Source organism: Equus quagga, chromosome 15 (genome assembly GCF_021613505.1).
Source record: "Equus quagga isolate Etosha38 chromosome 15, UCLA_HA_Equagga_1.0, whole genome shotgun sequence".
Lineage (NCBI taxonomy): Eukaryota > Metazoa > Chordata > Mammalia > Perissodactyla > Equidae > Equus > Equus quagga.
The window spans coordinates 91218158-91237251 of record NC_060281.1 but is presented as its reverse complement, the minus strand read 5'-3'; the positions used below and the strand labels follow the sequence as shown (position 1 = coordinate 91237251).

Here is a 19094-nt window from a genome sequence, read left to right as displayed (position 1 = left end):
AACCCTCCAAGGAAGAGCTGGGCACTGTGGGCTCGAGTCCCACCCGTGGATTCTTCCTCGGGTCCCCTCTGATTGTGGGTTCAAGGACCAGCAGAGGGAGGCTAAATTGGTAACAGAATTGGCATCCAGTTGGGAATTCAAGTCCCACAGAAGTGAAACTGGTAACAACTTTGCCAGTGGTTGTCTAGGGCGTGTACTCCCGGGAGGGGCTACTGTCACTTCAAGGCCCCTGCAGGCTGCTTGTCCACACAAAATGGATGCCGAGGCAGCAACGCTATGAAGTAGGGTAGCTAAACTCCCAATAAATTCTTAGAAGAAAACATAGCAGTAAATCTTCATGACTGTGGGTTACCCAACGGCTTCTTTCTTTCTTTTAGTTTTTATTTTTATTGAGGTAACATTGGTTTATAACATGGTATAGGTTTCAGGTGTACAACATTAGAATTGGACATCTGTATACACTACAACATGCTCACCACCAGAGGTGTAGGTTCCACCCATCACCATATAATTGACCCCCTTTACCCATTTTTCCTTCTCCCAATGGTTTCTTTAACCATGACAGCAAAAGTTCAAGCAACCTAAGAAAAAAAAATAAATTGGACTTCATCAAAATTAAAAACCCGTGTGCTTTAAAGGATACGTCAAGAAAGTGATGCCACAGAATGGCAGAAAATATTTGAAATCATCTATCTGATAAGGGGATTATATCCAGCACAGAGAAAGAACTCTTACAACTCAACAATAAAAAGATAAGTAGCCCAATTTAAAAATGGACAAAGGATCTGAATAGACATTTCTCCAAAGGTACACAAATGTCCAATGAGCACATGGAAAGACTCTTGACATCATTAGTCATTAGGGAAATGCAAATCAAAACCACAGTGTGATGCTCCCCCAGGATGGCTACAGTCAAAAGTCAGAGAAGAACAAATGCTGAAGATGATGTGCAGTGAGTGGAACCCTCACACACTGCTGGTGGGAATGCAAGATGGCGCAGGTGATTTGGAAAACCATTGGGCAGTTCCTTAAAAGGCCAAACATGAGGTTACTGTATGATCCAGAAATTCCAGCCCTAGCTATGTACCCAAGACATGAAAACATGTGTTGACACAAAAACTTGTACATGGACTTTCATAGCAGCATTACTCATAGTGGCTGAAAGGCAGAAGGAATCCAATTGTCCATCAACTCATGACAGAAAAATAAAATGTGAAATATCTATACAATGGAATATTTGTCTATAAGAATGAAAAAAGTAGTGATACAACATGGATGAATCTTGAGAACATCATGCTAAGTGAAAGAAGTCAGCTACAAAGACCATATATAGTATGATTTCATTGCTATGAAATGTCCAGAATAGCCAAATTCATAAAGACAGGGAGTAGATTAGTGGTGGCCACGAGATGGGGGAGAGGGGAATGGGAAGTGACTGCCATTGGGACAGAGTTTCCTTTTGGGGTGATGAAACTGTTCTGAAATTAGATAGTGGTCATGGTTGCACAATTCTGTGGATTTACTGAAAACCACCGATGTGTACATTTTCAGTTGGTGAGTATTATGGTATGTGAATAAAATTATCAAAATCAAAGCTAAAACACCAAACTGTTTCCAAGAACTCCAGGGGCAGGAAGGGCTGGGTGCCAGACAGAGATGGAGCCTGGTAAACAGAGGAGCAGAGTAAGAAGTGGGGAGACAGGTGCTTCTCCTAAGCTGGCCCCTTGTGTGTTACCTGATTGAGGTTGTGGAATGTGAAACAGTCACTCATGTCTAAGGGCTTTAAAATGGAGCTGAGAAGCCATGAAGGAAATGTGGTTCCTATACACATCCTCAGGGAGCAGAACATGACCTTCTGAACTGAGTAACCTGCAAGAAACCTGCAGCCCCTCACAGTGATGGGCTTTTGCCTCCCTCTGGCTAGCCTTAGTAATCAATTATTTGTAGCCAAGATTACCTTTCTGCCCCCAAACCAATTAACATTGTTAGTATGCATACTTCCTTTCCGGTGCCTTTAAAAGCCTCTGACTTTTACTCCCTAGGGTACACTATTCGGGTTTGTAACTGAATCTGTGCTCCCTGAATAGCAATTCTCTGATCGCACAATAAATGCCTCTCTGCCTCTCATTTTCGTTCTTCACTTGTAGGTTAATCAGGCCAGTGGTGCGTGTCTGACTCCTGCCCAGCACTTGGGTTTCTGTTTTGACTCGAGCCAGAATATCAGCAAAAGCTGCAAAGCGAATATGCTCCTGATCTTTTCGATTTGTTCTGTCTTCTAGGCTTAGCCTGAAAGCTGACTCTGTAAACGCGCCCTTTTCTCAGCGCTGCCAAGACTTGGTTAAAGTCACTGAGGAGTTTCCTGCAAAGGTACTGCTCTGCTAGCGTCTCTGCGGCGTGTCTCATACACTCCTTGCCAAATGTTTTACTGATCCCCACCTCTGAGCACTGGCCTACGGAGGCCTGACCTGCACCGTAACTATCACATTCACAAACACAGAGAAACACGTGGACATGCAGGCCAGGATCGCGCCAGGCGTCCCCGCGGCCGCTCTGCTCCCGCTCCGGCTCACTGGCGTCCTGTGAGGTGAGCATGGGGGCCCCTCCTACAGATGGGGAAACTGAGGCTCGGAGAACTCGAGCCACGCGGGGAGGAGGGCTCGAGGGCCACACCGCTGGCTGACCCGAGGCTCCACTTTAATCGGAGCTCCCTTCCTCCAGCCCGTTCACCGCGCGGTAACCGAGCACCGCCGGGGCGGGCGCGGGAGGCGGCGGGAAGGTGGCAGGAGGGCGCCGCCGGGCCGGCCCGGGGCTCGCGGAGGAGCGGAGACGGCTCCGGTGGAGGTTCGGGGAGGCCGCTAGGACGGGGACCGTCCCGCGCGCGGCTCCCGCCACTCACCTGTGGGGTCCACAGCGTCGCACGCCTCAGGCACTGAGGCCGCCACTGGGCTTCCGGGCGCCGAGATGTTGCTATCAAGATGCGCCAGGAGCCACGCCCCCTGGCCGAGCTAGAAACGCTCCCCAAGCTTCGCGCGCTAACTCAAAAAGCCCGTGAGCAGAACGATGTCTGCCGGGTGTGTGGATTCCACCTCTGAATACGCGTGCGTAGTCGGGGTAGCTGCGCCTCTTGGGCCTGAGCTCACGCGCTGTATCCACGGCAAGGACTGCGTGTGTGCGATGCGAGGCCATTTATTGCGGCCATGGAGGCTTGTGCCCTAGTGGGGAGCCCGCGGAGAGCAATTACATTGATGGTCCTTTCTCCGACAACTATTTATTGAGCGTCCACTGTATGCCAGACACTGCACTGGGTGCTGCTACCTAAGCGAGAATGACCGAAACAGCCCAGCAGGGAAGGCCTGATCGCCAAGGAGCGGGTCTCTGAGGTCTCCACGTTTCCCCCCGCACCTAACACACCGGCCGGCACGGAGATGTCTGTGGACCGAACCGCCGAGGGGAGACGCGCCGTCGCTGCCCTCCGGGATCGGGCTGCGGGAGACCAGGCGGCAGCGCTGCCGGGAAGGGAACCGACGACGGGGCCGGTAGACCGCGCTCTGGACGCCCCCGGTGGGGCGGGGTCGGCGGCGCCAGGGCTGGGGCCATGGGCTGGGGGCCAGGGGCCAGGGGCCAGGGGCCGGGCGGGGCGCGCACCTTCCCACGGCCGCTCAGATGGTGGCGCCTGGGGGTGGAGGGGACCCTGCAGAAGCTCGCGCTGCGCCGGAAGAAGGCGCTGAACGCCCAGGAGATGGAGCCGGACTGGCTGCGCAGGCGGCTGGGGGCGCCATCGACCCCGCCGTGTTCAAAGATCCGGCGTGGGCGGGGCTGCGAGCTCGATGACCCCAAACACTTTGCTTTCCTCCCCCTGCCCTTGTTGGAGTCCAGGAGGCCCAGGGCAGAGTTAGGTCTTGAGGGAGGCGACCACGCCCGCCCGCTGTCGCTGAGCCGCCTGGCCTGGGCAAGGAGGGCTCCCTGCGCACGGCGTCTGTCTCTGCAGGATCCCAGTGGCCCTGCTGATGCTGCACGTGGCGCCCCTCGCCGGCCTCCAGATGCTCCGTCCGTGTGCCGAGCAGAGGCTGCCGATCGTGCCCCAGGCCCCTGCGGCCGTGTCTGCCCCCATCGAGCCTGCCTGAGTCAAGAGGTCAGAGTTGGGCCCGGTGCTCCCCGCCCGCCCCTGTGGCCGGGGCAGCTAGGTAGCAGGGGTAGGGAGGGGGCAGCGCCGGGCACGGGGTGGCCTTGGCCCTCAGTGGACAGGCCTTTCCGTCCGTCTTGTCCCAGGGCCCGCTGGGCCATCCAAGGGCTGGCCCCTTGGGCTCCAGTTGCCAGCTTCGGCCTGGCTGCGCCCTGGAGAGAGAACCTGCGGATCGGGTGGACGCAGAGCGGGTGCCCCCGGGAGGCCGAGTAGGCTGGGCCTCATCTGGGACATTTGCTGCCCCAGCCTCTCCTCCCATCTGCACTCCTGCCTTCGTTCCACAAACCCGAGAATAAGACTGCTTTGGTGCCTGTGCTCATAGTTTATCTGGCCTCAGGGAGCTGGGCAGGCAGAGGCCTTCCTGCCACCCCCTCACCTGTACTCCACTGGCCCCAAGTCCTGCTCTGGAGTCTGGCCAGATGAGCTTCCCTCCTCGGGTGGTGGGGTGTGGTATGGGAGTGAGCGTGGCAGCCCCTGGCTGCCCTGGACACTCAGGGTTCAGAGGCCGGAGTGGAAGAGCACTGGGCTCAGGTGTGAGGGGCCTCCTCACTCTCGAGGGCCATGACTGGGGCATGAACAGATGCTGGTGACAAGGTGTCATGGTGCAGCTCCAACTGCCTCCTCCCCATGTGTCCCTTCTGCTCCCAGGTGCTATCAGAAACCCTCTGACTTGCAGCCAAACCCCCTGGCTGGCTGCTTGGCCAGAAGCATGGGGCTCTCTCAGACACCCGGAGAAGGGCTGACCTGTGGGTGGAGGACAGGCTGGGCCGCTGTGGGTGGGAGAGCCAGGGCCCTGGGTCCCCACGTCCCCTGTCCTGTGTGGCCCTGGGTACTCGAGTGCAGGCCTCCTCACTGACCCACGCTCTGTCTGCTCTCTCTGTGTCTCTCTGACCTCCAGGGCCTCTTTCTGCCAAGAACTGGAGCCTCCGCAGGCCCCTCCTTTTCCTGGGCCCCAGGCCTGCAGCCTCTGTGGTTCTGCTCCACGGCCCCACTGCCCTGCACTTGCCTCTCTCCTGGGCCCCTGGGTCCCTCCAGTTCTCTTGCTGCCCGTTCTCTCCTTTTACAGGTTGTGTTTATTGGTTTATCTCTGGGGGTTGGTGCCCTCTCTTGTTTCCATGGAAACTGCTGTGGTCCCCAGAAAACCAGAGCAGCTTCGAGCAGCAAGGGCAGGACCCTGTGGGCCATCCCTGCCATCAGCTTAGAGACCGAGGACAGAATTTCAGGGCTCGCTTTATTAGAGACAACCTGCAGTCCTTCTGGAACAGGATCAACACCCGTGCCCCCTGGAGGCTAACTCAGCTGGGTGAGACTCGGCTCTGTAGAGGTGTCCCCAGCCCAGAGGAGGACAGCTGACTGAGGGGCAGGGAAGGGGCAGCATGGTGTGCTGTGCAGAACAAAGCCCTGGGTGTGGGAAACACCTCGGCCTCTGAGATGTTGTTGGCCACGTGGGTGGGCAGCCTGAGCACAAACCGTGACTCTTTTCTGCCTGGTTCCTGAGCTGAGAGTACATTCCAGGTGTTTCCAGGGATGTGTGAGGGAGGGCTGAGATCCCACCTGTGCTCTGGCTTCACCCTCCTTCCCGCCCCTCCCCATGTCGCCCACCTGGAACTTCCAGGTGCCATCTGGAGCTCGGGCCAGGGAGGAGTGGGGCAGGGCCAGGGGGCAGGTCAGGGGAGGGGTGGGTGGACTAGCGGCTGAGCTGAGGAATCGATGGGTGAGTTTCCAGAAGGAAGGAGAAACCGGGAACAGAGCCCTCCTCCCTCGAGGGGTGTTGGCGCTCACTCACTGAGGATTCTGGGTGCCAGGCCAGCTCTAGCACTGGGGGCACAGTGGGACTGTGAGGTGGACATGCTCTTGGTCCAGGGAGGGAGATGGCTAGACAAACCGACAGTAACAGATGGGAGGAGGCCAGTGCAGCTGGCCTTGCTGGAGCAGTAAAGGTTGAGTAGGCTGGGGGGCCCTGGGTGCCAGCTGCAGTGTCCTTGCCCTGCAGCCCTGCAGGCAGGAGGTGGGGAGGTGGCTGCGAGAGGAAGGGCAGGCGGGGAGGCAGGGCAGAGCATGGATCCAGTGGATCCAGACCATTGGTGGCAGTGGGGCCTGAGCTGGGGGTGCGGGAAGAGGGAGAGAGTGGAGAGTCAGGAGGGGTGCCGTGGGAATGGCGCTGGGAGCACTGGCATAGAGGGGTTGGTAGGTCAGAGGGGGCTCTGAGAGAGGTAGGGAGGAAACCCCGATCAGGGGCACAAGAGTGGAGTGCTGGGCTCCACAGGGTCCTTTTCTGCTCAAGTGCTCAGGCCTTGGGTCCTGCTGGGCTGGGTGGCCAGTGGCCAGGATACCAGGACACGGGGGCCCTGGGGAGATGCCTGGTCAGGTAGAGGGCAGCCTGGGGAGGGGTTTGATGGGGAGGAGGGGGAGGGGAGTATCAGATGAGGGGCCATGCCAGGAATGCACTGTGGCCAAGAGGCCGAGGCCAGCAGACAAGACAGATCTCTGAGGCCCCTGTCGCAGCGTCTATGCACAGAGACCTTCCAGCTGTCTCATTGATGGCAGGATCTGAGGTGGAGAAAATAAAGAGTTGTCAGAGTGGCCCAACTGTGGGGACTGTGGTGGCCTAGGAGGACAAGGGGTTTGGGGCTGTGGGCACTCACTGGCCTTAGGTTTCCCACAGAATCAGGGTGTGCACCTGCTCCAGGCCGTGGGCTGGAGCCCACTGAGGAGCTTGGCTCTGGGTTCCTGACCCCTGGCCATCGAGGTGGCCCGTGGGGAATGTCACAGACCAGCTCTCTCTTTTCTGCATTTTCCCGCAGAAAAGGGGGAAGCAGAAGACCCCGGAAGCACCGAGGGGGAATGCTTGTCATGGGGGGACGTGGGTCACTGAGGAAAGAAATTCAGTGGAGTGCTCCCTGTTGAAGTTCAGGAAACTACGTCTTAAAAGATGTCCCTCCAGGACGTGGGGGATGAACGTGGTGCGCGGAAGCCATGGGCTTCTCATGCAGCTTCGCTGTGCGATGCAGGAGCCACAGGCCCCAGGCTGGTATGGTGAGAGGCGCTGGGCATGTGGGCACCCGCCATGTGCCTGGGTGCAGAGGGCTGGGCGCAGAGGGAACATCACACCTCACGCGTGATTCTTATACTGATCCCATGTTGAAGTGATAATATGTTGGATATTTGGGGTTAATTAAAACAGATTATTTAAATTAATTTCCTGTTTCTTGTTACTTTTTGATGTGGCTACTAAAAAATTTAAAATTACGCGTGAGCCCTCCTGTGCTGCTGGCGGCCAGGGCCGGACTGCGTGCGCTCCCCAGGGCAGGAGTCAACAGGCCGAGTTTCCCTTCCCCAAAATTGACCTCCAGAACTTTCCCCATGGCTCCTGGCATGGCCTCTGTCCTCGGAAGGGCTCCTGCACTCAGCCAAGCACTCCTCTTGGAGGTGCTGTCTGTCCAAGAGACAGGCCAGGCTCAGCCTCAGGACTCAGGGCTGCCATAGGGTCCCCACTGAAAGGACCGTGACAGAAATGTACTTGACGTAAATGTTGCTCAGTGAACACAAACACAGCAGGTGCGCGGTGACTGTGCAGCTTGCCCTGGTTCCTGATGACACTGTCCCTTGTCTGCTCAGAGAGAAACAAAGGCAGCAGTGCTCTCGGTGGAGGCCAGGCAGTGGCAGAATGCGGCGGCCGGGAAGGATCCGGCCAGAGGATGTCCTGCCAGCCCATTGCTGCCAGGCTGCTGGTGGGGGGGATGGGGAAGAGCCCCCCTCGGAGGGGCCCCTGAGAGGGGCAGAGATGCCTCCCACCGCCCTGCTGTGGGCTCCCCTGCCCCTCGCAGGGGCTCTGTGTGCCTTCCTCCAGTTGGTAATAAAGGTTTGTGAAAACCTGAGGGTCCGTTCATGATGTTCTCTATCGCCTTCTGAAGATGTTAAGGCACAAAGATTTAGAATTCGTTCTGTGTCCTGGTCCTGGTTATGCTACAGCTGAACTAACCAAGTGACTGAGACCAGTGACCTCCCCCTCGGCGACCTCAGGTTCGGGTCTGAGACAAAATACCCATGTTACTGGGTCTTTTATAAACACTTCAGCACGTTTTGCTTAAAGTGAAACTTATAATGCTTTTACTGAGACTGCGGACAGTGAGGACAAGGATGAATTGTGTTGTCACCTACAGCTTCTGACCTGTGGGTCGTAAATGCTGTGGAGAATCCAATAAAACTCTTTTCCCCCCCAAAAGGTCCTGACCTTACATATTTGACTGACAGTTTCAGGGATTTTTGTGGATACCCCTCCTTCCACAGACCTCAGGTTTTAAAGTTCTAGTTCTAAGCTTTTATGCTTTAGTCCACATGTCCCATCAATGGAGGAGCCTGAAAAATGCAAATTCAATTGAAAAGTGTAACTCAGTTTTCCTAGAATTTAGTAAATCTTTGTTCTTTGAAACCTTGCATTGGAAACACTATTTTGCCCTGGGTCGTGTCACGTGCCAGTGGCTCCTCACAGAAGCGGGTGGCGGTGTGCCCACTCCAGCTGCGCAGCCCTGTGCAGCCCGGACCAGCCTTCCATGTGGCCCATCCAGCTCTGGGGTCCCACCCACTCCTTTGCACAGATGAGTGTGTCCCAGCCGAGCACCACGACAGACAGAGGTTGAACACAGCCACTTTAACAGGGAAGCATGTCCTGTAATGCTACAGTGGGGGGAGGACACAGGGAGGGCTGCCAGCCGCACTCCCACTCAGTGCTCTTCCTCTGCTTTGGCCTCAGCTTCCATGGAGTCCATACCCACCTCTTTGTAGTCTTTCTCCAGAGCTGCCAGGTCCTCCCGGGCCTCAGAGAGCTCTCCTTCCTCCATGCCTTCCCCACGTCCCAGTGCACAAAGGCTCACTGTGCGTACGTGAGACCGAACTTACGGTCCAGGCGGGCCCAGGCCTTGGTGATGGTGGCGGAGTTGCTCCGCATGCACATGGCCTGCTGCACCGTGGCCAGGTCTCCCCTGGGACGACAGTGAGGAGCTGGTAGTTGATGCCCACCTGCCAGAGAAGGGGAAGAAAGTGCTCTGTGAAGCTTCTGTCAAACCCAGAAATGGTGGAAGCATCACGGGAACAGAAGGCATAGGTCCCCTCTGGCGACCCGGGAGAAGACTCGGTTCACCCTGCAGTCCCTGAGACTTCTTGGTACCAGGCAAGGAGCCAGGAGAGCAGGGAGCTGGTCCCCAGACAAGAAAAACAGGGACAGAGGAGCCCCGGAGTCAGCCACCCTGACTGGGTCCCAAGCTGCCTGAAGGGCTGTGTCCCAGCAACTGAGACATGTGACAGGAGCCCAGGTGACAGGACTGTCTTCTTTCTGAAAAGTACACTGCCCCGGATTCTTCATACGCTATTATCTCCACAGGCATCAACAGGATGGCGATTATTTTCTGTGGCTGAAACCTCTTCCACCCTGACAGACTTAGAGAACACAACTGTGGCTATATCACGAGGGAAGATCGTTTCCCACCAACTGCTTTCCCACCAACGAGCCAGGCTGTGCAGAGCAGGACGACAGGACACTGTCAGAGGTCCTAGGACTGCTGCTCCCACTGCACCAGGAGGTGGCCTACGTGTGTTCCAAGTAGGAGGAAGGAGGTGACATTCCAGGGCTGGGACAAAGGGGAGGCATTCCAAGTTTCAGACCAAGGGATAACGTGACCAGAGGTTTTGGCAGCAGCACACGGGGTCAGCTGGGGCCCAGGTCAGCAAACATTGTCTGGAGAGGGCGAGACACTACATGGTCTAGGCTGGGTAGGCCACGTGGTCTCTGTTGCAGCCCCTCAGTTCTGTCCTTGCAGCAAAAGCAGCCACAGCAATCCTCCCATGAGCAGCTGTGCTGTGTCCACAGAAAACGCATTTACAGAACCAGGTGGCTGGGCCACCCACCATGCTGACCCTGAACCAGAGGAGGCCCAGAGGAGGAAGGCCCAGTGCAGAACCCCCGCAGCGGGCCCAGCAGAAGCAGGGAGGGTCTGAGCAGGCAGAGGAGGCATGAAAAGATTCAGGGAGGCACAGTCCCGAGGGAGAGGATCCCCAGGGTTCGGTGACCGAGGGTGGACAAAGCTGGAGAGCGACGGCAGGGTTTCCATCCCGTGTCCAACGGAAGGGGGGAAACTGTGGTCTGAGGCAAACTCGGGCCAGAATTTCTAGGCTTACCAAGATGGAAATAAAGATGTTGCCATTTTCCTCACAGAAAGGTCCATGATAGTTTTTCTTTAAATCCAAGACTGCAGAGAACATTTAAGTTGGATGTAGTTTCTACACAGTTATGGAATGAAGTAAGATTTAGGGACAGTAGTCGGTTTATAGTAATTCCCCCATTTCAGATATCTGCACGAATTACCAAAATGCCGGGAAAACGCCTCCATTTCTCAGTCCAACCTACATTTCCCACACTGATTCTACCAGCCAAAAAAGGAACAAAAATCCTCTAAAATTTTTCTATTCTGTTAACTAAGAATACTCTCCCCACAGATCTCTAGTGTGACGACTCAGGAGGGAAGTTAAAGATGCCCCTGAATAGACGATCACGCTGGGTCCCTAAATAACAGCCAAGAGCCGAGCTGCAAGGAACAGGGGATTCTCTGAAAGGGGCCGCATTCCATGGCAGGGTCTGCTGCTTGCTAACGGGTCGGCCCACTCCCCATCACCCACTCCTACCTTAGCTCCAATTGGGCCTCAATCTACAAACTGGATGGTGCGCTTGGTCTTAATGGTGGCGATGGCCGTGTTGACGCCTTTTGGGACCACGTCCCCCCCTGTAAAACATGCGGCAGGTCATGTACTTGCCATGGTGAGTGTCACACTTGACCCTCTGGCTGGCTGGCTTGAAGCAGGCATTGGTGATCTTGGCCACGGACAGCTGCTCATAGTAGACCCTCTCAGCTGAGATGACCGGGGTGCAGGTGGCCAGGGGAAGTGATGAGGGGGTACAGGAGCAGCTTGGTCTGGAATTCTGTCAAGTCCCTGTTCAGGGCCCTGTCAAATTACAAGGAAGCTGTGATGGAGGACCCGATCTGCCTGATCAGATGACTGAGGCTGGTGTACAGCAGCAGCTTGATATACAGGTTGTGATGACATATGTTGTAGATGACCTCGTTGTCCACCATGAAGGCACAATCAACATCTTCCAGGGTCGTGCAGGTGGCCAGCATGGAGTTGGAGGGCTCCACCACGGCCATGGAAACCCGGGGGGTTGGGGAAATGGCAAGTCTGAGCTTGGACCTCTTGCCATAGTCCACCGAGAGGTGCTCTGTGAGCAGAGATGCAAACCCAGAGCCGGGACTGCCCATGGAGCTGTGGAAGATGAGGAAGCCCTGCAGTCCTGCACAGACCCACCTGAGAGAAAGCAGAGAACAGGGCCAGCGTGGGCAGAAGACACAGTGCAACCTCCAACCAGCCCTGGTCACTTCTCTTCCTCTGCAAGATCACGAGATTCACACCCTCCACAGTGAACATGCATGGCACTTAGAGGCAAAGCAGACAGACGGTAAAGATGTATGGATGCACCGCAGCCACACTGGAGGGTAAGACTGTGGACTTGTGATTCTGGCCTCAGTTTTGCCAAAATATCCTCCTCGTCACAATCTAAGGCCTACACTCCTGTCCAGGACAGCGTCCATAGGAGGCCTTCTTGGCACTCTTACCAGTTTGTAGACCCAGTCCAGGACCAGGTCGATGATCTCCTTGCTGATGGGGCAATGGCCTCAGGGGTAATTATTGGCTGTGTCTTCCTTCCCAGTGATCAGCTGCTCCGGGTGGAAGAGCTGCCTGTGGGTCCCTGTGCACACTTCATCTACAAAGAGGACACAGGTGTCGTGAGTCTTTAAGGCCTGTTGTTAACTCACCAGGGTGGACAGATTCGGGACTGTCCCCTTCTACCAAGCACATGTTGTTCCTTGTAGGTCAGCAGCATCGGTGTCTCACAGGAAACGTCTCTGTGTAATACACAGACCACAACTGCACCCGATGGCTCTAGGAAAGAGGAGTCAACTTGCAGGACAAATGCCAGTGTGACCGGGTCCCCAAGAAGGGAGGAGAGCCTCACACCCACACACAGACAACTCTACACATGCCTGTTTCTTCCATCCCCAAAGCTACAGCCAAGGGTGGAATTTAAAGATCCCTTACACGCTAGACAGTCCCAGGCATGACTGTTGCTGGGCAGTCCCATCAGCCACCCTATGTGGCCTGGGTCTCACAGGCTTCAGGGTGACATTTTGTCATCCCCTGGTGGCCACCGAAAGGTGCTTTCTTTACAGCTTTCCTTGGAAACTACCTCAGACTTCTAATCTGGAGGAACCCAATGAATATTCTACACTGAGCTTTCTATGTCTAAGATTCAGGTCAAGACTAGTGCCCCAGCCTGAGGGAGCGCACAGCACTAAGGAGGGACCGGTGCCCGGGTGCCCTACAGACAGGGTCTACACAACCACCTGACCGGGCCAAGGAGGCCACAAGTGACTCCACCCCCAGCCCATCACAGTGCCGGCCAACCTCACAGCAGGTTTTTCTGAATTAGGTGCCTGAGTCCCACGGACATTTCAGGCACTAACCTTCCAGTGTGTCACCTAACGTGACCATGGGCATACACTTGTACATCCGTCCCTTCTGCAGGGGGATCCAATGGAAAACATGGGGGGCTTCAGCAAGGCTCTCCCACACTCCCATGACAGCCGCCCCGAGTGTCCATGTACCTACCGACACGGTGGGCTCCAGGTCCACAAACACTGCTCTGGGCACACGCTTGCCAGCCCCAGTCTCGCTGAAGAACATGTTGAACGAGTCATCCCCACTGCTGATGGTTTTGTCACTTGGCATCTGACCATCAGATGAATTCCAAGATCAAGGCAGTACCATTCCCAGCAGGCATCTCCGATCTGGACCCCTGCCTGCCCCACGTGGATAGAGATGCACTCACACTTCGAACCAGAACATAAATGTGAGACCCTCGTCTTCAAGGCAGTCGTCCCTCTATGGCATGCAAAACATACATATGTGCTTCAGAATGTCTACGGTTTTCTCAAACCTTATTTCACACAAGGCTTATGTGACCATTGTATGTGAAACTGACATGCTCTAACCCACCCAGCTACTAAGCACCTGAGTCAGCCCAGGACCTAAGTGTTTGCCACTATAGGAAAGTTAGGTTATTTTGTAACTTGGAAGCCATGTCATGTCAACTAAACTTCACATTATGGCTAGTCACATAATTCTCTGAAGACTACAGCAGTTTTGATTGTGTCCTGACCAGGGAACAAGGTAAACGGTGATCGAGTCGGGGAAGGAAAGTGGACTAGGACACAGGTCACTGTGGCCCAGGTGCTGGCGGCCCCTGTGTGTCTGTCTCCCAGCTCCCTCTACGTCTCCCCTCTGTGCTTCTCCATCCAGTCTGGGCCCCCAGGGGCTGCCCCAAGTGGACTGCCTCAAAGGGCTTCCTTGCCCTCCGACGTCCGGGTGCTTTAGCCAGGGGCAGAGAAAATGCGGGCAGGGTGCCCCCTCCCGGGCTGCCTCCCTGCCCACCTGCCATGGGTTGCCGGGGGCCGCTTATCAAGGAGCAACTTTCAGCAGGCAGCGCTCCTCCTAAAGCGACCCTGTCCACTTCCAGTGACCACTCCCTCCCCTCACCCCTTCACGCCTAGGAGGTGATGTCTCCCAGACATCTCAAATGCTGGGATACTGCGCTGCCCTTTGGTGGTTTCCTGAAATTCTGCCCATTCCTTTCTAAATGGTACCTTTTAAAGGTTCTCCTCAATGTACCTATTCTGAATGTACCATCTCTCTCCTCCTGGGAACCTAAGTGTACAGACACGAACCACTTGTTCACTTGTAGACACAGCATCCTTACAAATACAGAGAGGAAAGCAAATGAAACTGGAGGTGTGCCGCCCACCCTAAATTCTAATGCACAGTCCCCAGAACTTGAAGTCCTGTGGTCTGTTATACAAGCAGCAAATCTCAGAGTCATCAGGGCATCAAAGATGGACACAATGCAGCAATCCCCCCACAGCATCCCAGAAGGAAGCATTCAGTTCCAGAAAGAACTTCTCCAATGACAAGGAGCTCACTCCTCCAGAGGAAAAGTTCATCAACACCCTGGGAAGACCTTTGGGATCCAGCCAACCACACATTTTCAAATGCATATTATTCATTTTGCCTTTCTTAAATCCAGACACCCTGTAGTTCACAGAATGTGTTTCCCAGGAGGCCTGATGTGGCCTTCGACTCTGTCACCCCTGTGGGATCAGCGTCAGCTCTGTGACCTGGGAAATCCCCCAATTTCTGCATTTACAAAATGGGGGCCTGGGAGCCAGGTGGTCTGCAAGGCCACTGCCATCTCATGATCTAACCAGGATGCTAACCAGAGATATCGGGAAAATCATTCCTAGCTTTCAACAGAAAGCCTTAATTATAAATTCACCACCAGCCTCACCTGGATCATTCACATTTACATTTCTTTAGTCAGCTGTATCTGCTCTCTGAAAAAATTACTTGAAACTTCCTCTGTTCAACTCCAGACCAACTCCTCTCTTCACATTCTTGGAAGACGACCTTGTTCCCTTCCTACCCGGAAGATTCACCTTCCTGCCCCCAAACCTGCAAGCAGACCGTCGCTCTCCTCCTTCCTTCCTTTACAGTGAAGCTGAGCTCCCTCCTGGGAACGACCCCGTTTCTCCTGAGCCCCTACCCAGCCCCGGTCCTCAGAGTGACCACAGTGGAGTCCCCAGGCGCTGGGGGTCCACAGACCTCTCCAGGGCGCGTGGAGGGACAAGCGTTTCATAGCAGGACTGGGCGGTTCCTAGTCCCTTCACTGCGCTGACGTTCGCACTGACGGTGCACAATCAAAGGTGGACACGACTGCTGGCGCCTGAGCCCAGATCACAGTAGTGGCACCAGACTGTACCTGTGGTCACCGGACTCCTCACCCTCAGCGCTCAGAGTGAACAGAAGAAAGAAACGGCCAGTTTCACTTACGCACGTCCTTGATGAGGCAGGAAAGATCGTCAGCATGTCCCGTCCCTCCCTGGAGACAGAGCTGGACAGACGGAGGCGCAGACGGAGCCCCGTGCGCAGCTGGAAGCTGCTGTCGGGAAGCGCGGGGCGGGTGTGGAGTCGCCGCTGGACCCGCTGCTTTTCCGTGGGACGCGCCTTCACTTGAAGGAACCGCCGGCGGAGGATTCAGACTCCATGCGCTATTTATGTTCACGTGTCGCTTGAAAGTGCGCGTCTGCGAAGCGTCTCAGTCTGAATTTCTACGTGACCAATCCCCTTAGACGTGACCCCACACACAGCTCCCGGAGCTTCGAGAACGTTCCGTCGCGCACCGGGCCTCCCGCGCTCTCCGGCCCCGCTCCCCGCCTACGCCCTGCGGCCCCGGCCCGACACTCCCAGGCCTGTCCCCGCTGCCCCAAGAAGCGGCTCCGTCCCCTCCCGCCTGGGCGTCCCCAGGGAACAGGGCCCTGGGTCCCCATCGCACCGGCCCCACAAGGGCGCGCTCGGAGATATGCGCCTGCTGCCCCGCGGCCATTGGTCCAGAGCGCGGAATCCCGCTTTCCATTGGCTGTTGCTCGACCCGCGGAGTGTGGCGCTTTCTGATTGGATGTGGGTTTGGCGGGAAGGCTGGGGGTCGCACAAGGTGAGGGGGGCCTTGGGCGTTCCGTGCGTTCTGGAAGCTTTGGTTGCAGCGGCCGCAGCGCCCCCTGGGTGGCGCACAGGACGTTACCGAGCACCTAAGCCCCGACCTTGTGCTGCTCTTTCCTGGTGCAGGAGAGCCTTTCCCACCCAGCGCCCGGAACCGGCGCGATCTGATTGCCTTTTGAAGGAGGGCTGGGATTCCAGGGACGGGGAGAGGGTGCCCCGCAGCCGTGCCACCCCCAAGAGCTGGGTGTCCCTGTTGGAGGACTTTGGAACAATCCCCCATGCCTCCGTTCCGTCGAGATGGACTGAAGCTGCCTCAGGATCCAGTGTGTGGATCCTTCCGGAAAAAGCAGGGGAGGGGATCCAGGCGGAGCCCGCTCAGCGCCTGAGCGCAGCGCCCGGTGCTGCGACTCCGCAGTGGGTGTTCACGCGGACCCTTAACTTCTCCTCCGCCCTAAGGACAGTGGGGACCGACCCCTGCACGGGGACACAGCAGGCGGGCCTTGGGGAGCCTCTGGACGGTGCCGCCAGGTCTGCCGTAGAAAGACGGCTTTGGCGGCGGGAAGCAGGGGACGGAGGAGGTCAGCAGAGACCCGGGGACACGGGAGAAACCCTCCCTGCCCGTGTGCAGGGAGAGTGGGTCCTTCCTCTCAGTCAGCTTGGCTGCCATGACGAAATGACACGGACCCGGTGGCCTAAACACCAGAAGTTTATTTTCTCTGTGGACAAAATGGAGTCACATCTGTCAAGGCTGCTAATGTGGAGTTGGGCGGCCATTAAGGAAACGGGGCTCATGCAGGCACGCCACTCTCTACCAGAGGGAATGTCACTTTTTTTTTTTTGGTGAGATAGATTGGCCCTGAGCTAACATCTGTTGCCGATCTTCCTCTATTTTGTTCGTGAGCACCGCCACAGTGTGCCTTGATGAGCCGTGTGTGGGTTCATGTCCAAGATCCGGTGTGGTGAACCTGGGCAGCAGAGCAGAGTGCATGAACTTAACCACTATACCACCTGACCAGCCCCAGGAATATAACTTTTGCACTGTGTTTCACTGTTGTCATCTTGACCTTGTTCCTAGAAATGTGCTGACTCCTATAGATAAGAACTTTCTGCCTTAGAAATGGCCTTGGCAACTGATCACGTATGGCCAGGAAGTAACAGTTGTTGCCAGCTCCAATCACAGATTTTCAAAACGACCTGTGTAATTTTTCTCTTTTTGCCTTTACAAACCCTTGCCTCCTTTGTCTTCCTTGGAACACATTTTGGGTTTCTGCCTGAATCTGTGTCTCCCAAATTGTAATTCTAATTGCCCAAATAAATATCTGCTATTTGAATGTAGTGAATTTTTCCTCAGTTGATATTTTTTGGTGTAGTCGGCAGATCCAGAGCAACTGAGCGTGGACCCTGGTGCTGGCATGGACACGTGGAAGGCACCTCCAAGACAGCCTTGTTCTCTCGTGTTTCCGTTGGTGAGCCTCAGAGCTCCAGCAGTAAGTTCTCCGGGATCCGAAGCTCCTATTTTCGGTTGATGTTCAGAGCAGATTTTATTTGGGAGGACTAACTGGTTCTGTGCTTTGGAGGGAGGATTCCGTCCTCACCTTAACTAGGCGGAGAATTCAGGTGTAAGGACATTTCTTGGTGAGTGTTATTGGAGCTCTAGTAGATTTTCATTTTATTCAAGCAGCCACATTCTCTTACAATTCAAAATTCAGCTGTTCTTCATAACCAACGCAGACCTCGTAGTTTCTCCTCTTGTCCAAATGGGGGTCCTCCTACTCCGAAGGTAAGACACATTGCTCCTTCCGACCCTTTTTGGGTTGTTTCTCAGTAACTGGAAATCCAGCAGAAGTGTTGGGACTCTGTCCATGATGTGCAGTGATCTCACAGGGCCTTGCAATGAAGAACACACCCTGTTTCGGGTCAGAGGAACTTGATAAGCTTATCCTGAAGGCACAGATGAAGGATTGGTCATCCTAGGACCTTGAGCAACCTGCCACCACTTGCTGCTCAGGAATCTCTGAGACACGTAAAAGAGAGACCAACAGCCCATTGGTGACACCCTGGGAAGTGGTCCTCACAGGCAGCACACACCTGACCCAAGACATAGACCCTCCTGCCTTGGTCATCTGAGAATAGCCCCCTCTAAATTATGGGGAACAATTGTTCTAGAACAGCCATAAATAGTCAACTTCCTTTGGGAACCCCAGCTGGATTTATGTTTAAAGAATATGGTCCCTCTTCTTGTAAATTTTTACCTCAATGGACCCATTTTGCCCAAGGATGATTTAAAACTTTCTTTGCCCTAATGGGGCTCATTTGAAATACTTGAATTAGTTCATTTGCATGCACGGTTAGAAAATAAGAGATCTAAAACTAAGCAAGTGGAAATGGGTGAACTTCTGGGATAATTTGGAATGGTAATGGCTGCTCTGGGGAAGCTTTGTTTCAGATCCGTCCACCTTAAGGGTCCCCCTTGAAAGAGAGGATTCCAACCCCTCAGAGAGAATGGAATGTGCACTTTGGTTGCTATGCAGGAGCTTCCAAAAGACAAAAGGACTTCAACACAGCTCTCAAAAGTATCCTCACAACATGCAAAAAAAAGAGAAATCTTTAGTAAAAACCTTTGGCTACCTGGGCAGGTAACCTTAATTTAGTCCCTCTGCCAGAAACACAATTTGGATCCAAGTCTTCTTTTCAGTTTTGTATCTGAGACGTGGCTAACATCTTTAAAGATCTCTGTGTGTCTATGTGTGTGTCTACGTATGTCTGTCTGTCTCTCTCTATATATGAGAGTTTTCTACCTCTGGATGGTATTGCCAAAATTAAACATTTATATAAATTAAGCATTCCTAAAACTCTCAGAAATATAGAAACTAACCCAAATGTTTTTCAAGTTCAAGTGGTCTGAGATAATCCATGATGAAAAATTGTTCAAGTTTGTTGGTTTCGTAGAAACAGACATGTCCTCAGAGTCATCAGTATTGAATATAAAGCAAATGTACAACTTTTCTCCCTGGGTCCACTGGCTGAGTGGGCTCTTGCTGTTTCTGCTGCAGAATTTGTCTGCAGGAGGAATGACTTGGGGTGATGGTTAACTATTTACTGCCTAATCCAAACATATATTAAAAACAAGCATTGAAAGAAATGTAAATAAGAGAAAAGTTTATAGTAAGTTAAATGAAATAGATATTCATTGAGTGTCTAAACCATTTCGGGTAGGACGGTATGCTGAGACTGATTGCCAAACATAAGTTTG

General features: G+C 54.4%; 1 protein-coding gene and 1 pseudogene across 5 annotated transcripts; one reads left to right on the top strand and one right to left on the bottom strand.

Annotated features, from left to right (window-relative positions):
- Window positions 1-2497: 2497 nt before the first annotated feature.
- LOC124226918 (uncharacterized) lies at window positions 2498-7359 on the top strand. 5 transcript variants are annotated; one of them, XM_046640731.1, is made up of 4 exons: window positions 2498-2584; window positions 3294-4132; window positions 5082-5249; window positions 6988-7359. In XM_046640731.1, the coding sequence occupies exons 2-4, from the start codon at window positions 3596-3598 to the stop codon at window positions 7303-7305; spliced, it is 1023 nt and encodes a 340-aa protein (XP_046496687.1). In that variant the 5' UTR covers window positions 2498-2584; window positions 3294-3595; the 3' UTR covers window positions 7306-7359. The 5 variants fall into 5 exon arrangements, with proteins under 5 accessions (XP_046496687.1, XP_046496691.1, XP_046496690.1 ...); XM_046640735.1 differs by lacking the exon at window positions 2498-2584 and having other exon boundaries at window positions 2699-3536; window positions 3989-4132; XM_046640734.1 differs by lacking the exons at window positions 2498-2584; window positions 5082-5249 and adding an exon at window positions 5250-5486 and having other exon boundaries at window positions 2699-4132.
- Window positions 7360-8907: 1548 nt separating this feature from the next.
- On the bottom strand, window positions 8908-13021 carry LOC124226917 (tubulin alpha-3 chain-like; annotated as a pseudogene).
- Between the last annotated feature and the right edge of the window lie 6073 nt (window positions 13022-19094).

What these genes read in the sequence shown, in the direction of transcription:
- LOC124226918 (XM_046640731.1), top strand. Translation starts at nt 3,596, where the DNA reads ATGGGCTGGGGGCCAGGGGCCAGGGGCCAGGGGCCGGGCGGGGCGCGC. An exon ending in GAGCCTGCCTGAGTCAAGAG is followed by an intron (nt 4,133 to 5,081) that starts GTCAGAGTTGGG and finishes TCTGACCTCCAG; the next exon opens with GGCCTCTTTCTGCCAAGAAC. An exon ending in CCCGTTCTCTCCTTTTACAG is followed by an intron (nt 5,250 to 6,987) that starts GTTGTGTTTATT and finishes ATTTTCCCGCAG; the next exon opens with AAAAGGGGGAAGCAGAAGAC.